General features: G+C 36.9%; 1 protein-coding gene across 1 annotated transcript in view; it reads left to right on the forward strand.

Annotated features, from left to right (window-relative positions):
* Dennd1b (DENN domain containing 1B) overlaps nt 1-23,279 on the forward strand; it is a 204,839-nt gene that overhangs the window by 115,664 nt on the left and 65,896 nt on the right. The window contains exons 11-13 of the mRNA XM_051147519.1: nt 5,209-5,309; nt 10,717-10,762; nt 16,075-16,176. Coding sequence (XP_051003476.1) covers nt 5,209-5,309; nt 10,717-10,762; nt 16,075-16,176 — 249 coding nt within the window. The remainder of the gene's footprint in view (nt 1-5,208; nt 5,310-10,716; nt 10,763-16,074; nt 16,177-23,279) is intronic.

The raw sequence follows: 23,279 nt of genomic DNA on the forward strand, positions 1-23,279 counted from the left end.
GGTGGTGCCAATGGAACAAAGCCTGTCGTTTTCATAAGAGCTCTTATCAGGGCTGGGAGATGGCTCAGTGGCTGGAAGTTCCTTTTGCACAAGCCTGGAGCTCTTTGTATATGTGTGACAAAAGGCCTCTTTCAGGTCTACCTTTCACTGTTTACTAGTCGGTCCTTCTTCTCTTTCTCCCTTCCTCATTCTCTTCCTTCTTTCATTCGGGTCCTTTGGTAGCGTCTTCTATAAAACATATCTTTAGGTGTTTTGCGTGTTTGTTTTTTATGGTCCTGAGTGTTAAGCCAATGGCCTTGCACATATGGGTAAAATGCCCTACAATTGAGCTGAGCCCTCAACCCCTAGAGCATACATTTGTGATTAATTTTAGCTTCTCGGGTCTCTCTGACATGTATCATGCTTTTGGTGTCTTGTCTAAAAGTCAGGCCCCAGGGCATATAGATTTTTCTCCGATGCTACCTTTTTGATATTTATAACTTTGCATTTTACGTTGAGATTTGTGATCTTTTTGAGTCAAATTTTGTGATTAGGCATAAGGCTTGCCTCAACTTATATTTTTTTATGTGTTTCAGTGTCTAGTTGTTCCAGTACTATCTGTTGAGAATACTGCCATTTCTCGATATAAATGCCTTTGGTTCCTTGTCAAAAATCAGTTGGCTATGTGGATCTATTTCTGGACCATCTCTTCTGTTCCTTAGATCCGTCTGTGCTTTCACCAGTTATTTACCTGTTTTCATCACTGTAGCTTTCCAGCCACATTTTAAAACCAGGGAGTGCCCATCCGCCAACTCTCTTTTTCTTTTTCAAGAATGCATTTGCTATTCTGCAGTTTGCTTTTTAATATAGATATTAGTGAAATTATTGATGTAAAGAGAACAATGTTGGAGTTTTGATTGTAGTGACTCTGTAGATCAATTTTGGAGGAGCTCATATCTTGAAAATGTTCTTCTATTCATGGGCATGTGCTGGCTCTCCAGTTTATTTATTCTCTTTCTTTCATAATTGATTTTCAGTTTCCTTTTGTAGCTCTTTGTAGGTTTATACCTATGTATTTAACAAGTGTCTTATGGTGGTATAATGGTGGGTATGAACCACTGGAAACTTGTTCATATCCATACAGTATAGAAAACCAAAAGAGGGCTGTAGCATAAACACTGTGTTCATGTAGCCTCCCTGACTGGAAATGGAGCCATTCTGCTGAGAGATATTGATAATGGTAGAGGCTATTCATGTGTGGCTACGGGAGTACTGTATGGTTTGCTGCATTTTTCTGTGAACCTGCCTTGGCCGTATGTAAAATCACTATTTCCCAAACATTCCTTCATAATCATCACTTGATTCAGATATTAAAGAAATACCTGTGGGATTAAAGAAACTATTAACTAGGATTCTAGTGTAGAATCTCAGCTCTGTCACTAGCTGACAAGTAACCTTGGGAAGTATTGATTTACAGAAAGACTATTATAATGTAACTTTTCTTTAAACTTAGAGATTTATTAATTGTAAAGTACAAAGATGATTCTTCTTCCTTGGCTTGTTAAACTGATCCCATTTCACCCTTCAAAAAAGTGTCCTGGAGTATATAGTTGTTGCCTTTCTTTGCTCAGTTCAGTTTTCCTGGCAGATAACTCATTGAGACACAGCCTTCTTTCATTGTCTTTTTGTTTAATGTTTTTAATATTGTATTTACATGATTCCCACTCTTTCTAAAGTTGTGGAAAGACTCATATAGACTGAAATATAGAATCCTTGCCATACCTTGCAACTGATCTCGCTTCCTGCCTGCTCTGATTTCTTGCCATCTTCCCTCTTCCTCTGTCTATTCTGAGCAGCCTCCCCACTGCTCTGCGAAGAGACTGGGTACGTTTCCATGGCAAGGGTTTTGATTGCCACATCTCACTTGCCAAGAATGTTCTCCTGGTTCCACAGGAGTCTGTTCTCCTACTCATTTGGGTCTCACATCAGAAGTAGCCTAGAATCCTCTGTAAAAGCTTTTCTGTTATCCTGCACTCACTCTGTTTTAGATTTCTTCATAACGTTTTTAACTAATACCCTGTCTGAAATACTTGGGACCAGAAATGGTTCATATTGTTTTGGCTTCAGAATATTTGCAGATATACTATAAAATATTTAATTCAAATTTCATATGTTTTTAGGCATGTAACCTGAAGGTAATTTTAACATTTTTAGTACACATGCATTTTGACTAGTATTTGCTACGTGAAGTCAGGTGTTCAGTTTTTCACTTATTGTCGTGTTGGCATTTAAAAATAAATAAATAAAAGAATTTGGAGGCCTTTGGGTGCTGGAATTTTTACGTAAGAATGCTCAACTTTCAAGGTATGATATCCTCACTGTTAGTCTTCCTCAAGGCATGTAAGCTTCATGAAGACTGGGTCTCTGTGTGTTCAGTATCATGTCCTTGTCTGTTGGGATGTAGGATAGCATGGAGAGGTACTAGCATTTTGTTGTTGGTGTAAGCAAATAAATGATATTATTTTTTTGATTTCACAGCTACTAGCAGTCTTTAAAACATTTAGACTTAATCTTTGGGTATATTTTGTTTGTTGAATATATATATGTGTGTCACATGGGTCAGATAAGAATTTTTACTAAGATCATGAAAAACTAGAATTGATGTTATCTCAGAATAAAGAATGTTTGACCTGTGACTGATAGTGCTTACACACCATCAGTGTAAACTTCATATGTTAAAAATCATGCACCTGGGAGCAGGTGATGTGAGCAGGTATCACAAGCCATGCCCCTCACTAATATCAGAGCTCTATCAGGTAAACTGAGGGCTATTTTCATGAAACCTAGATGTGTATGTTTAGTTTCTTAGTTGCATTTCTTTACAATTGTGATTTTCTTTACTTGTAACTTTGATGTCTTCTTTTCAAATTTCATCCTATAATAGTTGCTCAATTTTTAACATTTTATATCTTTTGTGACTGTTGGGTGAGTAGTGAATATTGGATCTTCTTTGGTCTTCTTGTCTTCATAAGTATGTATGTGCTTGACAGACACTTGTTAAAAAGAGATTCTTCGGGCTTGGAAAGATGGCTCAGAGGTTAAGAGCACTATCTGTTCTTCCCAAAGGTCATGAGTTCAATTCCCAGCAACCACACAGTCCTTGTCTGGGAAGTAGCCAATGGTGGTATGACTTAATTCTCCTCTGGTAGGCTTGATTAGCAAGGGTATCAGTTGCCAAATGACAGTGCAGTGCAGGGATTTGTAACTCAGCATCTATGGTCTTAAAACCCATCGTCTACGAAGCCAGTCCATCCTGCCACACAATGCCATTGCTTGCTAGTGAATGCTAAGTACCATGTTTGGGGGATGATCAGTTTGTGGGTAGGGGTAGCTACAGGGCATCTGCTGCTTGCTTCGCACTTCAGGCACTCAGTGAAGTCTTGCCCACATGGCGGCTTGTCTTTTTGACATGTGCTTTTCTTTCTTGCTTCTCATTTCTCAATAAGGAATGAAAGATTTCCCTTTTAGGGTTTTAAATGAGATGTTAACAGAAGTCTTTTGTCCCCACCTGAAGAAACTAGGCCCTTTAAAGAAAGGGTTGTAAACTTTCTTAGCTTGGAACACTTTAAAATGCAAAGTTCCCACCCAGTGTCTGAAAGCTCTTGGAGAATTTGAGGGATGTGTATTTCAGCCTCATTTTCAGTCTCCAACCTGCTTTGTAACCTACTCAGACCCCTGGTCTGTAGTTGTTAAATTGAAGTATTTGAATGCCTCCTAGTGGCATAATGTTTGCTGTCATCAAGGAATTGAAAGTATTATTTACTGGAAGAGTGCTGTGAAAAGTAACAAAGCTTGTGTGCAAGGCGCTGGAATGCTCCTGTGTTGGTATCAGATAGTAAATTTGAGTCAGATTGCATTGTTTGTCACCTAACATGGATAAGATGTCTGACTGGAAAATACATACTATACATGAAAAGGGTGATTGAAAATTGTAATGTTTTTATTTTAGATCACATTATCATAATTGATTTTTTTATTGAATGCAGTTATTTTATAGTTACATATAGAACAATGGTGCTGTTAATGACATTCAGACTGCTTTGTGCACATGTATTGTTTTAGGTACCGTTATTGTGTGTATACATTAACTTCTTTTAAAAATATGGAGCTGTTTTCTTATGGGAAGTCTGTGGTTCATTTTCACACACACACACACACACACACACACACACACACACACACATGATTCTTGTTTTCAAGTTAAATAAAATGGCTTAATTGGGAACCTTGAAATGGAGACTATAGTAAAACCCTAAAACAATGAAAGAGAATACTGGTTTAGTTGTTCCTTTAATCACCAAAAATATACTTTATAACTACAGTAGTTTTTAAAATGGGGGATTAGTTAGGAGGGAGAAAAAAGTGGTATCCCTTTGTTAAGCATTAAAATATTTTAATTAACTGCTTGCCAAAACATAACAATTAAAATGGCAATTACCTCTAAAGTAGCAACAGTGTAATTGCAGCTGCTGTGATATAAAGCTAGGAAACAAAATGTTAATTTGGAATGAGCAGTTTAAATATGAAATTATGATATACTTGGCTTCCTGTAGTACAGCTGTCAAGCTTGGGCAGCTCGCTGGTCAATAGTGACATTCTATGTGTCAGTGAACAGAGTCTCTTGATACCGTAACCCACAGTTCACACATTACTGAAGCTCCAACTGTCGAACATTCAAGTCCCCTGGTATTAGTGCAGCTTCCAGACTCTCCTGACTGGCTCATGTTTCATTCTTTGGCAATTTGCCCTAATGATATCCCTCAGGAGCTTTCAGCCTCTCTTCTTCCCATATTTAATCGTGTTGTATTAATCTGAGTGATGCGCAAACTGTGCCGCACAAATTGTCGTTTCCTACAGTATTTTCTAAGAGACTCACGAGTTTTTTTTCAGTTCAACTTTTACTTATGGTCCAAAATTTGACCCCAACTATGTTTTCAAGTTGAATATAACAATCTGCGTATGATTCACAAGAAACCCCTTTTGCTGTTTGTGTGTTTTTCAGAGTCCTTTGAGACACAGTCTTTTACATGTAGAGCTGGTAAAAACAGCGTGAGCTATGTCACTGTGTAAATTGTTGTATGAGGATCACTCATCTTTGCTATCTTGAACGTGCCTTTTTGTTTAGAGGCCAGCAGCTCCTTACTATTCTTACCCTTCTGTGAATTTCAGTTAACTGCCTGTGTCCATGGATCGGCTGCTCTGCTCTACCCCATGTACTGGCAACACATATACATCCCCGTGCTCCCTCCACACCTGCTGGACTACTGCTGGTAAGCTGGCCTCCACCAGACTCCTCTAACCTAGGCTCCACCATCAGAAAAAGACCTTTACATTGTAGCCAGTATAGACTGAAGGAACCATGGAACCCTGACTTTCAGATTCGTTGTAAATATTAGAGAACATTTCAGTATGTGTCAGAGGAGTTCTTTCCAATGATAACAAAAATTGAGATTTGGCAAGTATGGTTCTTTAAAATTTTCAAATTCCTTCTGTAGTCATTTAGAAAAAAATGTATAAGAAAAATAATTTGCTTTTGTGGCTCAAAGATTATACAAGGGTTCTGGTGTCAGTCAGAGAACAGTATTTCAGGTATCAGAATTTATTTATCAAATCTACCCATAACCCATTGGCTCTATAGGGTAAGCTGTGACACCCTTTTCCTTCACATCCTATCTTAGTAGCACCCCGAAAACAAAGTATTGTCAAAGTGCTTGCTTCCAAGACAAGAATTTTTCAGAGTCTGGTGTAAGGCAAAGTGTCAGCCTAAAACAATCATGAAAAACAGTGTGCAAAGTGTGAGAGTAATTGTGAGAACTGGCTGGATTTAGAGACAGCTCCCAGTGAGCTCAGTAATCTGAGTTCAGTCAGACCACGAGGAAGTAGACCAGTGGCCAATGCCCTCCTTGTTCTGTCTGACTGGGACATAGCAAAGCTGTGTGTAGTAAGGCCAGACAAGGAGGAGACTCCAGCACAGAGGCTTTGACTGTGTATGGAGAAGCTACCTACTCACGAACTAGACTCCATTGCAGTAATTATGTTTCCACCATAAAATCACCTCAGGCATAACGTAAAGTTTAATAAATTTGTTGAGATTTTTTTTTCTCCAAACCGTGCCTTTATATACATGCATGATACACAGGGGGGGGGGGGGGCGGAGGGAGGGAAGGAGGGAGAGAGGGAGAAGGGGAGAGAGAGAGAGAGACTAAGAAGAAGAGGAGAGGAGAGAGAAATGATTTTGCATTGATGATTTCCTTATATCAAAGCAGGTATTAGTGAAAGTCAGAGTTCTTTTGAATTAATATATTTATTTAAAAATTTCAGGAAAGACATTATTTAAAATTACTTAAGGGTTGTGATTATTTAAATATACAGTGTTTATACAAAGGGGTGGTGGGTGTTAAATAAGTGTCTGTGACTAGGCTTCTTCATGACATTGCGTACACTGGTCGGGATTGACTACCCTGCTGCCCTGTGTTTCCATAGTGTAGTAGCAGTATGCCTCATGCTGTGGAGTAGGGAACCAGTGACTCCCTACTGCTGTTCTCTCCTTGGGGAACTTGAAAGGGAAAATCATTCTGTAGATTACAGGATGTAATTTAATTATATTGTGAAATGTAACACACAAATCTAAGTCTAAAGCCAGATCAATAAGTAAGCTTCTCTGTTACTCTTTTTAAAAGTTTTCTTTTGATTAATATACTTAAAATATTTTTCTTCCTTAAAGGCAGAGAATGCAGTTTGTTCATTTTGACATACACAATAGATTTTTGTATACAGCATTCTGTGACTAAACATTTAAAATTCTCTTTTCTAAAAGTCTTATACAATTAAAGTGATTTTGAGAACTAATTATAGGTTTAGAATTACATTTTGCAATTTTTAATTACATCATAATTTTCCTGTTAAAATGTTCTGGTGGACTTTTAAGCTCCAATCTCTGTAGTGTTATATATTTAAAGTTTTCTAAAATGTTATTTAAAAGTATTCGATGCTACACACATTCTTTCTAGAGCTATTTTCCTGATTCTGACCCTGCTGACAAGTCTCTCCTGCTGCTTCGCCATGAGAAGCCTCTCCCCCTGTTCTTTCCAGTTGCTTGCTTACTTCTAATGCTAGAAATAGACCTTAGGACAAGTTCTAACAGCCTTCATGCCAGGTACTCCTGGTTCTGAGTTGAGTGTAGTGTTCAAACAAGGCATTACTGAAACTTTCTGAGCCCTAAAGTCATATGATAGGCTCAGTTTTTGTCTACCCATCTATGTGACTTCCTTCTATCATCAGAAAATATGATGGAGTGAGCAGTTTTCCTAGAGAAAATGGTTCTCCCTCTATTTATATCCTTGATACCAGGAAAATACTGATACATGCGGAAAGAAGAAACATGTAAGTTATCACATGAGTATCAAGGGCACGGAACAGATGATTCACATCAAGGTCCAGATGGGGCCGCAGTTTCTGAGGAGTACGTGTATCTTGCTCAACTGCAGAGTGATTGGGATATTGCAGTTTCTGAAATAGTTGGATCCACTAAAGACTTCCGTGTTTGCACCTGGTGTTGGAGAACCATAATGCCCTCTTGTGACCATAGATGAATATCACATCTTGGTCCTTTGGCAGTCTTACCCCTTAGTCCAGCCATCTATCCACCCACCCACCCATCCAACTCACGCAATCACTCATCCACCATTTAAAGACCACCTATTTGGCAAGCTGTGAATACGTAATGAAATGAATGTGCTTCTTTACTTGTTTATTCACCAGGAGAAACAAATGCATGTTCATGGCTATGTGCACACTTCCGTGCACACATCCACTATAGAATAACCCTGTAACATTGTAATTGCTATAGCAGAGTCACAAAAAGAGACACGGGGGCAGTACTCGGAGCAATAGTGCACAACACTCTTGCTAGGTTCAGGAAATCTATTGGGAGGAATTGTTTTCTTCGTACAGCAAAATAACAGTACTCCAGCAAGGCACATCTACTGTCAGACACTTAAAAATTCTGTGGATCCATAAGCATGTAAGGGGAAGTGTGGCTGTGAGACCACCAAGATTATCATAGACTCTTCTCTGCCTCATGCAGTGCTTAAAGCAGTCATTTAGTTGACTTCCCTGATAATTTCTTTGAAATACTCAGATTTAATTTCTAGGAAAAAAATAAATAAAAAATTAAACGCGCGCGTGCGCGCACACACACACACACACACACACACACACACACACACACACACACACACACACACACACATTCTTTCAGACTACCCTGATTGCTGCAATAGTATGTGTCATGGCAGCTTCTTTGTAAGTAAGTTTAAGAAGGAAAAAGGAAAAGTGATTTTGAGTAAAGATTCTCCCACAAAGAAGAAGCAGTTTTGAGCCAGGCACTGTCTTTTCTACCACAGATAGTAGGACCCGAGACAGCCTTACACGTGGATAATAGAGCATCTGCGTCAACACTGAGCACTTCTTGATGGCCCAATGCTCTCATCAAAGTGATCACAAAGTGACTTTGCATGAGATTTAGCTTATGCCACAATAGGATAGATACATTTGACTCTATATATAAACACTACATTCTGTCAAATATCATGATTTTAGAAAATTATTCTCTTGCGTTTTTAGTTCAAACATCCGTGCATTTTTGATTTTGCTAAAAATTAGTGAGAAAAATAAGCTGTACAGCAATGCTCAGTGGTGCCATTTGTCTTAGGAGCCTGTTACTATATAATCTTCATTCTAGCTTAATTTATATGAATATATCATTTGTATCTCAGAGACCAAGAGTCTTTCAGAAATATTTAAAGAGCTCTTCTGAATTTATTTACCAGAATTATTGAATAGTTTAGACTCCTGTCTTGTGAAACACTAGTCTATTCAGTGCATGTCCAACATTTTTTAAATGGACATACTAACTAGTTTTACAAGGCTTGAGTATTTTGACATTATTAAGGCATCTTTTAGAATTTGAGATGCTGTACACTTTTTGTGTTATAAGTCTTATTGGTAAAATATTCTAAACCTCTGGGGAAGTGAAAGTTCACATATGGATTTTCGCATTGCTATTCTATCTTTAACGTTTGGTGGGCGTGACATATTTAAGATACTGGGAGCCGGCCAGCTTGTTGTGTAACAGTTGCTCAGAGCTGCCCTTGGCACCTGGATAGTGATGTGCATTTTCTGTCTTCTGTGGACTCGCAGAAGGAACCCAGGGACAAGGACTAGGGCTAGGGCAATAATCACCTTCCCCGTCCAGCAAAGGCCCACAGTCCACTTTATGTCTCTTCCCCTTTGAAGGTAGAAAATCTGATAGTCCCTTAGGAGATCAAGACATGTAAGTAGTCAAGTGGAGTTTCCAGAATATTACACCAACTCCATCCAGATGCTCAGCTGTGCAGATGTTTTAAAAGAATGTGAAGGAACAAGGCTACAGTAAGCAAAGGCAACTGGAATGAGGATTAATACAGCAGTAATGAACTGCATGTACATGGGAGTGAGAAACAGCATAACTTATGGTTCCTGGGATTCTGGATCTATAGGGTACTGTTTAGACATCCTTAACTAAACTTTGAACTTTCTAAGATGACTTGAGACATCTGGCCAGTCAGGGTCTGTTACCATCACCATTACTAAGTGCACATGTAGGAGGCCTGGGCACTTCTGTGTAATAACAGATGCTCAGAGCATCTTATAAGCCTTTGAGAAACAGGATTTGCATTAACATGAAAGGTTTAAGGTCAGAAATATCTGTAAAAGGATTTCCCAAAATGTGTTTTTAAAAATATTGTCCTATTATTTATCATTTCATAAGCATTTGTCTGTCCTCATATTTTTATAATTTAGCTTGAAATTTCAAGATGAATACTTTGCATCTTCTATTTCCTAACAATTATTTTAACATTTAGCGAATTCATATGTAACATACTAAAATGACTTAGTGTCTGTATTTCCTGCTAGCATGTAATATCCAGGAAGAAATGTGTCCCATCTGTATTGTTTCTCACTGTGTGTAAATTTCTTTCCTAGTACCTGGATCTGGTAAAATAATTAATTTAAAATCAGCCTTAGACTTGAACATTTTTTATTAAAATTATTATATTAGGAACAGTAAAAGTAGAATTAATCTGAATGTGCATGAAGGAAGGAGCACAGAGGACTTAGGCCTGCACCACTGGTTCTAGAACAGTGTGAAAACAGCATGAGATGGATATTTGGTACCTGAGTGGTAGATGGGCACAGTAGGTATTCAGTAACACAATAGGTATGAAATAATGATGATCCATTAAAATAACAGAAATAATCAAACTGAACAAGAAACACGAGTAAAAAGAGTAGATACTTTTGATGGTTATTTAGAAGATATTTGATATCAAGTATATGGAAAAGATTCAATGTGACCTACATACACCCTGATAGTCTTCTTAAATAAAATGTTATTTAGGTATAGAACTTTTGATTTAATAAGTGATTTAGAGATTTTTGTATAAACCAGCTTTAAATATAGTAATGGCCTATAAGATGAATAACTTTTATCCATTGAGCAATGTTGAATATCTGTAATGTCTTATGTTGGAACTGAGCACTTGAAATTAGTTTTTAAGCATTTGAATTATCTTTATGTTGTTTCAGTTTAATGAACTATGTGAATCTATACACACATGTATATTTTTAATTTAGTGCCCCAATGCCATACCTGATTGGAATACACTCCAGCCTCATAGAGGTGAGTATCTTTCACAGTAAGATAGTTATGAAACCTATTAAATTAGAAGCAATAGATAAGAGTCTTATTTAAAACATATTTGACAAATGCTAAGATATATGAGGTTGGTGTTATAGATGAACTTAAGGGGGTGTTTTCAGAAAGTGCCACTGAAATCACTTCAGTTTATACTGTATACTGGTTTGCCCTGTGGCGGCATAAAGCCTCTGGGATTGGTTGTGCTGGAAGTCACATGGTCAGTTTTAAATACTGAAATTCTTGTTCCCTGATGAATCTCTTACACCTTGAGATTTTCTGTATCTTATATTTAGGACAATATTTTGAAATTTTATGTGTTTCTGATTCACCAAATCAGGTTTCCTTTCTTTTATGCTTGATTATTTCCAGTTTATCAGTTGATTTTCAAACCATAAGTTTAACGTAGCAATGACAAACATATTACTCGGGTGTGATGGCTCATTCCTGTGATACACGTCTTTAAGGGGCTGAGCAAGGATTCCCCCAATGCAAAGTCAGCTTGGGGTGCACAGGGGCTGGCGTGATAGGCAGATCCAAGGAGAAGACAATGAACATCCTTTCTAAGGTCAAGGTTTCAGTCCTACTGTGGGAGATGAAGTTAGTAGGGTTTTTTTTATCCTGTTGTCATCACGTCATTTCAACACTATTTTTGCTGTTTACTTCATCCTTAAATGGAAACTCTTTAAACTTCAGACACTTGGATGTACAGTCAGTGAGATTCCTAGAAAGGACTTCTTCTAAGATTGGCATATTTCTCTGTTGCTGCCCTTTCAGAACAACATTAATAGTGAACACCCCACCTGATGAGCGCACTGATGGGCTACGGGTGGTTTTCCTCTAGTTTTCAACACTGATCTTTGCTTTTATCAGAAAACATTCTGTATTAAGGCAGAGTCCTATCCCCAAGAAAAGCTTTGATTATAGAATTCTACCTATGCTCAAGTTTGGGGCTCCGCTCTCCAAACGCTAATGCAGTAATTCTTTTGTTCCATTTAAGTAGGTGTAATATGCTTTTCATATTGAAGTTGGAGTGGGATAAATGTGTGACTCCTCCTTGTATTTTATTAACTTTAAGATGCTATATAAGCCAAGGATGAAGTGTGAGAGGCGAGGCTTGAGCAGATAGATTTCAGCCGTGGTGAGATCAGGCTGGGTTTCACTAATTTGAATTTCATCCAATTAATTGCTCAGATTTTTTTCTTAAATGTAACAAAGTTCAATTTCCATCGTTTCTATACTAAATGTATTAATAGCACACATAATTTTATATTTACTTAGAGATGAAAAGTATTTAAAGTTGGAGATAGTGCCTGGTGGTCTTATGTTAAATTTGTGTGTATGGAATGTTTCTACAACAACCTTTAAAACAAATAGTTAGGTTCTTCCAAAATATGGTGGATGAGGAAGCACATTAGGTATTTAATTTATCACATATTTATTGGCCACTTAAAAAGAAAGTTTAATTTTAAAATATATTTTTTGAAAAATTTAAGTGTAGTTAAATTATTTTCCCCTCAATCTTCTCCTGAAATTGATTTTGTACTTTTTGAAAAAGGCTGTAGCGAAGGAAAAGATGATTCTAACCTTCAGTTGGTTCTTTTTATGAAATGGGACATTTAGAGCCATAATTAGACTGTGTGGAGTTTCCACAGCTTTGTGTACTGCACTTTTCTTGTTTATCAGTCAGTGCTGAGCTTGTTGACAGGGTAGGAGATGCATTTGGACTTCCTTTAAATCAAGTGCATGTGGAGCTGGAGAGATGGCTCGGTGGTTAATAGCACCCAATTTCACTTCTCAGACCCACATAGCACCTCACAGCTGTCTGTACCTCCAGTTCCAAGCCTTCTGACACCCTCACACGGACATACGTTCAGGTAAAACACTAATGAACATTGAAAGAAAAGTCACTTGGCAATTTTATTTTTTTATTTTTTTATTTTTTTCCAAGACAGGGTTTCTCTGTGTAGGCCTGGCTAGCCTGGGTTGGCTTTGTAGACCAGGCTAGCCTCGAACTCACAGCGATCCGCCTGCCTCTGCCTCCCGAGTGCTGGGATTACAGGCGTGCGCCACCACGCCCGGCTGGCAATTTTATTAAACTATGGTAAGATTATAGTTCATTCTTCATTATGTCACTATCAAACAGTTTTAAAAGAAAATTTTTATCTTTTTGCTTTTACTTTACAAAACATGTTTTAAACTGAAGGTATGTATTTGTGTATAGTTAATACATGAGACAGAGATGAGTAGCTTTTGTCTTTCTTTAGTAATTGCTACTATTTTTGAAGTAGATCTAAAACGTGCTCTCCTCTTTTTGGTCCTGACAATCTTGACTAATATTATTAATCACATAAAAACCTCAAGGTTCCAAAACATGAAATTAATGTTCTTAGAAACTTCATTTCACTTGTAATTGCATAATTGTGAGTAAAGAATGATGAAAAAGCATCTTCTCAATGTACAAATTTATTTCTGGAATAAGAGAAACAGCTTTTATGTTCCTGAAACCCAGACCTCTGGGTCAAGTTAAGCGCTGACTCAGTCCGCAGCTGAGACACTCGGGTGCTGCAGATGCCGGGCAGCCTGGCCTGTCTTCATGTGGAGAGGACTCTGGGGTGCTGCTCCTTGTCCCTAAGCCTCTGTGATTGCTGCCCTGGGCCGTCACAGCACATCAGTGTGCACGGTGCACACAGCCTCAGTGTGTGCAAGGGCTGGATCTCCAGGGCGTGAGAGAGACTGCCACCTTCAGCTCCGCGCTGTTCTCCACCAGCCTCTCATCCTGTGGCCAGCATTATGATCCTACTTTTCTGAAAAACTATTATTTTCATGTTTTCTTTTAAATTGTACGCCACAAACGTATGACATATAAGTGAAACAGAGGAAGAGGTGCCATTGTTGTCTTGTATGCCTAGGTAGAGAAGACACAGTTAACACATGATTTGGAGAAAAAAATAGAATGCTAGTATCAGTATTTTTCAGGTAGTTAAATTCCAACCCACTTTCCCCCTTTTCCATATATAGATTTATTCTCTTTTGAGTTTTGCTTTTTGAGACAGGATTTCACTTGTGTAGCCTTAGCTGTCCCAGACTCACTTTGTAGACCAGGCTAGCCTTGAACTCACAGAGATTCACCTGCCTCTGCCTTTCTGAGTGCTGGGATTACAGGCATGTACCACTGCTTGGGACTTAAAGATTTATTCTAACATTAGGGTTTTAGTTAATTTGTTAATAATGAACAGGTTTTTTCCTGCTTTTATTGAGTGGTCCCTTGAGCAAAATTTAATATTGTTATCTGCCTTAAAAACTAAAAGCAATTGAAAAAGTCTACATATATTGAAACCATTATTCAGACTTTGTACCAATGTCATCAAAAGCATCTTGGTGACACAGAGTCCTTATTTTAGACTGTTTGGACAAACTTATTCCCCGTTGGAAAAAGTAGCTTTAAGTCATCTGCATTATACCCGTTCTTCTGGCATGAGGCACTTCAAAAGAATGAAATGGTCATCATATTCTGACAGTTAAAATGTCCTAAATATGGAATTATATTTTTTGATTACAAAGTTTTATTAAAATGTAGTTAACATATGTAATGATATAGTCATGCATTTTAAGCTTGTTTTTGTATATATGAGAAGGAAGGGAAATGAGTGTATTTATAGACATAGAGTGTCAGCTATATCATTAGAAAAATGGCTTTTTGGTGTAACATAGAGGTAGCCTTCCTTTAGCTCTAAATGTGTAGTAAGTTCAGTGTCTTTTGCAAGACAAATGCGAGAACCAGGTCCCTTGAGAATACAGTCTACACTGATTTCTAAACACATAGAAGTTCCTCACCCAAGTCATCATTTCTGTAGGAGATTTGACATTCAACTAAATGCTCAAAGATTTGAACTCTGAAATGGATCAGAGGCGCTTTAGTCAGAGTCAATTTGTAACTAAATAATTGATTAAACTAGTTTAAAATTGAGTCACTTAGCTAGTACAGCACACCTTTAATTACAGCATTTGGGAGGCAGACGCAGAAGGATCTCTGTGAGTTCAAGATTGGTTTAGTCTACTTGGTGTTCCAGGACAGCCAGGGATACAGTACCCCTCCTCCCCTCCCCTTCCCTCCCCTCCCCTTCCCTCCCCTCCCCTCCCCTCCCCCTCCTCCCCTCTCCTCTCCTCCCCCCTCCTCCCCTCCCCTCTCCTCTCTGTCCCCTTCTCCTCTCCCCTCCCCTCCCATCCTCCCTTCCCTTCCCTTCCCACCCCCTCATATCCCTCCTTTCCTCTTTCTCCCCCTCTTCTCTCTTCTCCTCCTCCCTCCCTCCCTATCCCCTCTTTTCTGCTCTGAAAAAGATAGTGATGCTTGCACTTAAATAAAGGCACTTAGTGCCTGGTGTGGAAGGACACTTCAAAGTGCTGCACTGAAATTATTTATTACCTCTCACGCACAGGCCTGTAAGAATGTGCAATTCTGGATTCATGGCTGCATTTCATTTCTTGAGGGCATCAGTTACATCTGAGGAGTGTTTCAACAGTAGAATTCAGTAATTTAAGTAGATATGTGGAACAGAGAAAACAAACTATAAGCATTTCCCCTTTAGTTATACCTACTTAAATTTTTTTTATACTTTACTGTTATTTGTAAACTTATTGAGATACAATTTTACTGAATTTTCAAACAACATGGAAAGATATGCCAGTGTGGTAGACGGTTAAATTTTACACTTTAGAAAGTATTTGAGAAATTTTTAGAAATAGAAATTCATGTGAGGACATGATTGGCAAATTACATATTCGTAGTCTCTCCATTATCTTCCCATTTCCCTTTCAGTCTTGCTCATCGATGCATATTGCCATGGCAGTATAAGAGCATAGTTATTAGCTTGAAATGTAGTTTAGTGCTGTGTTCATAGTTACTGGTTTTTAATTGTCTCTCTAATATATTTATTCCAAAAAAAGATTTGAAGCTGGAAATAAATTACCATGTCATAAGATTGATGTTCAGATGATAAAGGCTACAGTTTTTATATTTTATGTACCTCTACCTATTTTACAAGTTTTCATTGTGCTAAATTTTTGACATTAGATGAGAACATTTTCTGTTGCAAGCTTTTTAATTAAATCTTTTAAAATGAATTACAGTCAGATTTTCTTTTTCAGAAAGTGAAGTTGTTTATATTGTTTTATAATATTGAATTTTATTCTTTAATTCTTCCATGATGAATGCACTAAGATATTTTTTGTTTCTAAGCTCATCGTAATTTTGTAAGAAAATTATAAGATTTTTCATATTTGTGTTTTTTAAACAGAGAGTGAAAAATAAATCATTGGAAGATGTGGTTGTGTTAAATGTTGACACAAACACTTTAGAATCACCATTTAATGACTTGAGCAACCTACCCAGTGATGTGGTAAGTCCAAGGGATGTCTGTGGTGAATAAGAAGGCTTGTTGCTGGACCCTCAAGTTACTATCTTCCACTTTGTATCTGAACCTTTAAAGTCAGTGTTCAAGGATTGTAAGAAGAATCAATGTGGATTCTATTTTTAATATTTTTACCTTTTGGCAGTTGAAATGTTAAATGAAATACCATATTCCTTATTGTAAAAATGGGATCATAATTAAAAAGCTAGATGCATTCATTAGGCAGAGTTTCTTTAAACATCAAGTCTCTTCATCTCATCTTAATCATTATTTTACAAAGTAGGCATTCTGTCTGCCTAGTGGCATGTCTTGCCAAAGAATGAGAGAGTTTTTGAAGGCAAGAAGAAGAAGGGGCCAATTATCGGCTTTTGCTTCCCTGCCACCTGCCAGCGCTTTTCCTTTTAATTAATGATCTGATGGCACTGGTCAATATAATAAGAAATGCTTGTACAGTTGGGGTCAGAAAATTCTGGCTTTGATCTCTCTCAACTTTCTGAAACATTTATTTGTTTTCTCTAAATTATTTCAGTTTTATTTTAATCTTTCCTGTCCTGCTGAGGGCCACAAGAATGAAAACCTACAGTTTGTCATCTGCTTTCACAGAGCAAAGAATGCTTACTTAGAATTCTATTTGTAAATTAAGCTGCAAACCCAGTTTGTCATAAAAGACAACTGATTCTTTTGAAATGACGAAAACTGTCTTTTGTCTGTAAAGCTGATAAATTAAGTGCCAGTTCTCTTCAAGTCTTTGATCTTGCGGAGTGTGTGTGTGTGTGTGTGTGTGTGTGTGTGTGTGTGTGTGTGTTGTTGTGTTTGCAGCTTTTAATGGGATACATTCTGTATTTCATATTAAACAGTCTGTAAAATTTCAGTTTTGGCTTTTATGTTCTTTAGGGTGAAATTGCAAACTAGTACTATTTCTGTACATATTTAGTGACTGTTTAAATATCTTTATAACATAATTCTAAATTTAAAATAACTTCCTTCTTTAAAAAAAAACCCTCAACGTGTCCATTGCTTTCAAGGTTATTAAAATTTGAGAATTGAAAGTAAACTTTGCAATATTTTTTCTATTTTCTCCATTATTAAGAAGTTTGAGAAATAAATTAAAAGATATACAATTTCAAAAATAAACTAACACTAGCCTAGATTGTTCTTATGGCTAGTGATAGGAAAATGATAATTCAATGTCAAAGCGCACTTACTTCTGCTTATCAAACCATTCCCAGACCTTCAAGTTCGTTAAACTGAACTGTGTTCTCACTGCAATAACACTGTTCTGTGTGAGCAATCCAAACTCAGACCAGTGGACACTGATATTGTCTGCCAACCTAATGCAACCAGATGCTTCATTATGGAATTCTGCAGACTGCTAGGAGGGATTTACCATGCGTTTTAAAATCTATCCATGTAATTTTCACTGGATAGAGAATACTAAGGAAAATAGAATTCCAGCTTTTCAAAACATTTTCCTTATGTTATGCACATTTCCTACTGTTATCTTTAGGAGGAAGGGTTGTTTACTACAAAGGAGAGAGAGGAGCCCAGCCTTTCTCTACATGATATTCAGATCTGTGTAGTCCACTGGGCTCGGTCCTTGGGAAGAGTCTTTGAAGTTTCAGCATAGTGAGAGTTCCTTTTAACTGAGAACTACTTCTCTTGTAGATATTTTGTAATGAAGATATTGGCCTAAATGTATAGGGATGCTAAGCAGCATTCACAGATGCACAGATGCAAATATGAGGTTATAAGAGTCAGTATGCAGCTGCCTTAGCACCACGTTAGGCTAACTGCCATTGTGAGCTTAGGTGAAAGGAGCCCTGCCTGTTAGCCCAGGCGGATGGCAAGATGCTGCTGTCTGAAGATAAAAGCTCTGAGATAGAACAAGTGCCATTTGTTGAAAATAGGGGTGTTTTAAAGTTATGGTGAATTTCTAAAATATTTTAGGCGATTGTTCAACGCATGTCTAATAAAGTTCTAGTTTTCATCAGTTTTTCCAAGGCTGCCCTTTAGAACTCTGAAGGAAATGTAATAAAGTATTACAACAGAGTTTAAAAATGCAAATGTTTCAAGTAAGATCTGACAAATTCCTGAATAACTCAATTTTTATGTGTGATTTACATTTAATAAATAGTTTTGAAGCCTGAAAGGTATTGCTATTGGCATTGTTTGATTAGTTAATAAGTTAACTGAGATTTAAAAGGAGGCCCTTTTGAAATCATCCACCAAAGCATTTAAATTATGCTTACAGGCTGGGTGACTGTGCGCATGTGCACTCTATTACCGTGTCACATTGACCAGTGGCCGCGGCTGCTCGAAGGTCAGTGGTCACAGTTGTCCTGAATTACTAGCCCTTTTCTCCTGTGGACCCTCTGGTGCGTTGCATGCTGTAATCTTCTTAATGGCTTCATTCCAATATTCACACATAATATTTTAGATTTATTGACTGTTAGAAATACTACCACGCCAGTAGCACTTCCGCTGCTCTTAACGTATTTAAAATTGGAAAAATAAATCAGGGCATGCTTCAGGAATCCTTTGTTTTCCTTTTGGGAGGTTTAGAAAAGAAACCCAAAAACTCTTTCTTCCTGTTTTCTGACAAGAACACTTGTCTTTTTATTTCATCATTTCACTATAGATTTGGATCATCAAAATAAAACCAAATGAACCCAAATGTTTTATTTGGAGTGATATTATTTTACAAAAAAACTTATAACGATGGTGACACATTGAAACATGCTTTGGTGGGTTGTGTATGAATGTATTGTGACTTTATTTTATTAATATTCATGTAGACATTCTCAAACATATGTAGTTGGAGTATACTGAAATAAAAAAGAAACTTTAGGGCTAAGTAGCCATCAATCAAAGTTAGTGTTATTGTACTGTGTTTATGAGAGTGGGGGAAAAATGTTCAATTATATATATCAGGGGAAATTTCAAATGAGTTCATATAATTTCCGAAAATGAACTATTGAGATCTCTCATTCCATATATTTATGGACAAATTTAATTTAATTATGTAGCAGTTTAAAATTTTGTGTTTTACTTTTCATTTTAATTTTTTGGTCATTATTATGTTATGATAATTTGGAAAGTGTTACTATTCATTAAGTAAGAAGGTAACCTATTTACTTGCTGGAAAATTATACTGATAATTAGAATTATACTAGGATTTAGGAACTATGTTCTTATGGGAATGTTAAGATCAGTGATTATAAAGGAAGTCTTGCAGACGAAAGCTCCTGAGAGCTGACATCTGACAGAGCTACTTGTGTTAGAATATTCCTTGTAACAGGCAAGTGGCTTTTGCATAACCGTCTTTAGATAATATTAATTCATTAAAGAACATGTCCTTATCGTAGGTAAGAAAATTGAGGTACAGGAAGCATACTGTTAATAGATAGAGTTCTAGTGGATAAGGTTTGTCCTGTAGCTTAGTGGACCGTAGAACCTCTCAGTAAATGTGATGGATATTTAAGAGGAATGAATACTTTATTTACAGTTCCAGTCCCAAGCAGCCTGCCGTTCCTGTCTTGTTAAAGGAATATCAACCTGATATATTTGACTTAAATTTTTTCAGCACTGTTTTCTAAAAAGTATTTTCAGCTTGCAATTACTATTGTTGGAAAATAATTGCTTTCTGTGATAAGGATTTGTAAAAGTATCTACTGCATTTAAATGTTATTCTATGTAATAATCAGTATAATTAAAATCACAAATATTAAAAATCTACTGTGTACCCTTTCCATGCTAATTTAGGGCCTGTTGTACTGGGGCATACTGTGACAGGATAGCTATGTTTGGTATAAAACCTTTTAAATTACTAAAATAATAGGAAGCACTTATTATAAACATATGTAAATTCTCATACTTATTACACTGATTTTTAAATATCTTTTGAAGGTCTATGCCAAGGATTTGTTGTAATATGAAAAAGAAAAATAAAAAATTATTATGAGTCACCAAAAATGGAAGCTGAAGAGCTAGAGTACTGTCCGCCCCCAGGCACACACTTGATATTAAATTTTGAGTAGCCACATTTCAGAGAGTTTATTTGTTTGAGAATCAGTTTACAAAAGAATGGACTGTTTCAGAGGATTTTTAAAATTAACTTAAAAATTATAAAATATAGAAATTAGTCTCTTGTGGCCATGAATATTATCAATAAATGTTTAATTCATTGACTAGATCCTCTAATATAGCATGAAAGCTTTAACAGGTTAAATGTCACAGTATGCATTATAAAGAAGGTAAGACCCTTGAGAATATAATATTAGTTCCAGGTTTGTCACAGCTCTGCTATAATTCTGATTGTGCTGAATGGTCAGTGAAGTCTCTAACAAATGCTTTCAGTGGTCCATACTGGAAAAAATAGTACAACTTTCTTCAATTTATAGGGTAAGATAGAGAACATTTCATGAAAAGAATAGACTTGAGGAAACAAACCTGGCTTCAGTTTGTCCCTGAAGAGGTGTGTGCATAGGCATTCTGGCTACCACACTTCTGGCTGCAGTTACGCAAAGCTCTCCGCTAGCAGACTCTATGTGGTGCTTTCTAAGTAATGAGTGTGGGCTGAGGCTTACTGATGAGAAAGACAATTACACTCTTTACATTCCTGACACAAGAACTTTGCTTTAAAAAGTTTGTGTAGCTACTATCCAAAATATTATATAAAGACACTTTTTACTTAATTCTCAGAAAGAAAGAAAGGAAAAAAGAAAGAAATCCAAAATGTATTTTTCCTCTTTAATACAACATTTTATTTCTCACCTGACTGGAAAAAGCTCTACTGTTAGGACATTCTAATTTTCTTTAAAATGACTGCTTTCTTACACTTGTAAAATAAGAGATTTTGTTTTCTTGTAAGTAAAATATTACAGGCTTTACTATATCCCTGATCTTTTCTATATTTTATATATCTTACTATTTTCCTACTCTTTTTATATTCATTGTATAGTTTAAATATACAAGGCTTAAATATAAAAAGAGGAGAGGGAAAAGTAAAGCCCCCCCTACTTTACATGTCCTTGTGAATATTTCAAATATCTTTATTTTCTCTCAGTTGAGTAAGAGTTAGCCCAGGCTTTAGGGACTGTCCTCTTTACATGTCCCTATCTTGTCATGTATGAAGTTGATTAACCGTTTGCTACTTTTAGGGTCTGCAAGTGCTCATGGATTCCATAGACTTCCTCAAGCCTTTCGTTTTAAAAGATGTCCCCCACCTCTCTAATGCTTTCCCTGTGCGCTGCATTAGTGGTGTGCTTCTTTGCTTGCTTACTGCTAATTAGGAGTGGCCAAGGAAAGCCAAACTTTCATCTTTCAAAGTAGTCTCCCATTTATTCTACTTCTATAAAGCTTGACTCTCCCATATTGAAGACAGCACTGAGGTGTGTTAATACTGTGCACACTTCTTCAGAACTGTTCTAAACCTGGCTTGCATGACTTGGTGAACTTAGAAGTGAATTATGATCCCGATGCCCATCATAAATGAACATTCTGCTTGAGAAACCTAGAGTTAAGGTAAAACCACACAGGGAACAGGTAATTTTGTTTCTTCATGTACTTTTGACACATTCATTGGCTTAGCATGTATTTATCAAGCACCTCCTGTGTACCCATATTCTGAGAGTTGGTAATATAGTGCTGAATTAGAAAACACATATTTCAGTTTAAAGACACTTACATGACTTTGACAAAGGCTCATCTAGTAATATAGAAGTATACAAATGTTGTAAAGAAAAGGAACAGGTGCAGTTGAATAGATTGGCATGGCTCCCTCATTGACTGAGACAGGGAGATAGGGCCTGTTCTAGGCTTAAATGCAGGGACAATGAAGTGTTGGTCTCTATGGTCACTCAAGGAATTGCCTTTCATAGTTCAGTGTTCTTCTCTGGCTTAATAGTACTATTTCCTCATGACCTGGCTGGAACCTTATGATGTGTCAGTTCATTGAGTGCTAAATTGTAGGTTTACCAGCATGACAAACTACAGAAGCCAGAGCTTAGTCTATGTCTTTTATTTGATATAACTAACATATTCTTTTGTATAACACTGTTCGTTTCTATTTTAAGTGAGTTAGGGTACAGGTTAAGATGCTGTAACGGAGAGGATTCAGCAATCTTGATCAACTATTTATTTTATCCAATACCAAATGGCCAGACCTGAAAGCACATATTGTATAGAACAGTAATTAATGAAAAAGGAGACCATAGGTTTGAAAGCGAGCAAGGAAGAGTATTTGGGAGGGTTTGAAGAGAGAAAAGGAAAGGGTATGATATTGTAATTATAGCATCTAAAATTAAAAAATCCAATTACTTAAAGTGTTAAAATTATTTTTTGTACAATAATTAAAAGGATAGTAATTCAGAGCTGTGAGGCAACTTCCGTCTTTAAGACACAATAAGACATCAACTCCAGGGTGAAGCCACCAACTCCATTATTTGTTTTCTACTTTGCTTCTGAAGAAAGGAGAAATCCAGGTAAGAGACGCACCCCCCAGTTCATATCTCATTTGCCTGGTCCTACACTAAGGCACAAAGAAGATAACTAGGTTATCCATGCATTATTCAAAGTTTAGGATTTCCATTACGAACGATAAGAACTAATGTTTGCGGACTGACATCTATTTCTACTACCAGGAAGCTGAAGTGAAAAGAATTTTGGCCAAGCTTAGATACCATTTTTATCAGCACAAAACCTTACACAAGCCTTTCATAGCACAGCTAAACTCATTGTGTCTTTTATTATCAGTGGCCTACATAATAAGTATACCTGTTTTGAAAAATCATTGTTATATGTGTTTTTCCCTCCCTCTCCCCTCTCTCTCTCTGCATGTATGTACATCTGAATATACAAACACAACCTATTCAGTCCATCTAATGTTACTTCTATGTGTATATTTCCAGGGATGACCACTTGGTATTGGAAAATTCAATACACTCTTCCTGCTCTTAGCATCTTTTGATTACCTGAAGTTCTTCATCTAGAGTTAAGGCACTGGGGTTTCCTCTATCCATCTTAGCATGTCTATTGGTGTTGTCAATATTAGGATCATGTTGGCAAGACTATATGGTTATAGCTTCTAACAT

This window comes from Acomys russatus, chromosome 6 (genome assembly GCF_903995435.1).
Source record: "Acomys russatus chromosome 6, mAcoRus1.1, whole genome shotgun sequence".
Lineage (NCBI taxonomy): Eukaryota > Metazoa > Chordata > Mammalia > Rodentia > Muridae > Acomys > Acomys russatus.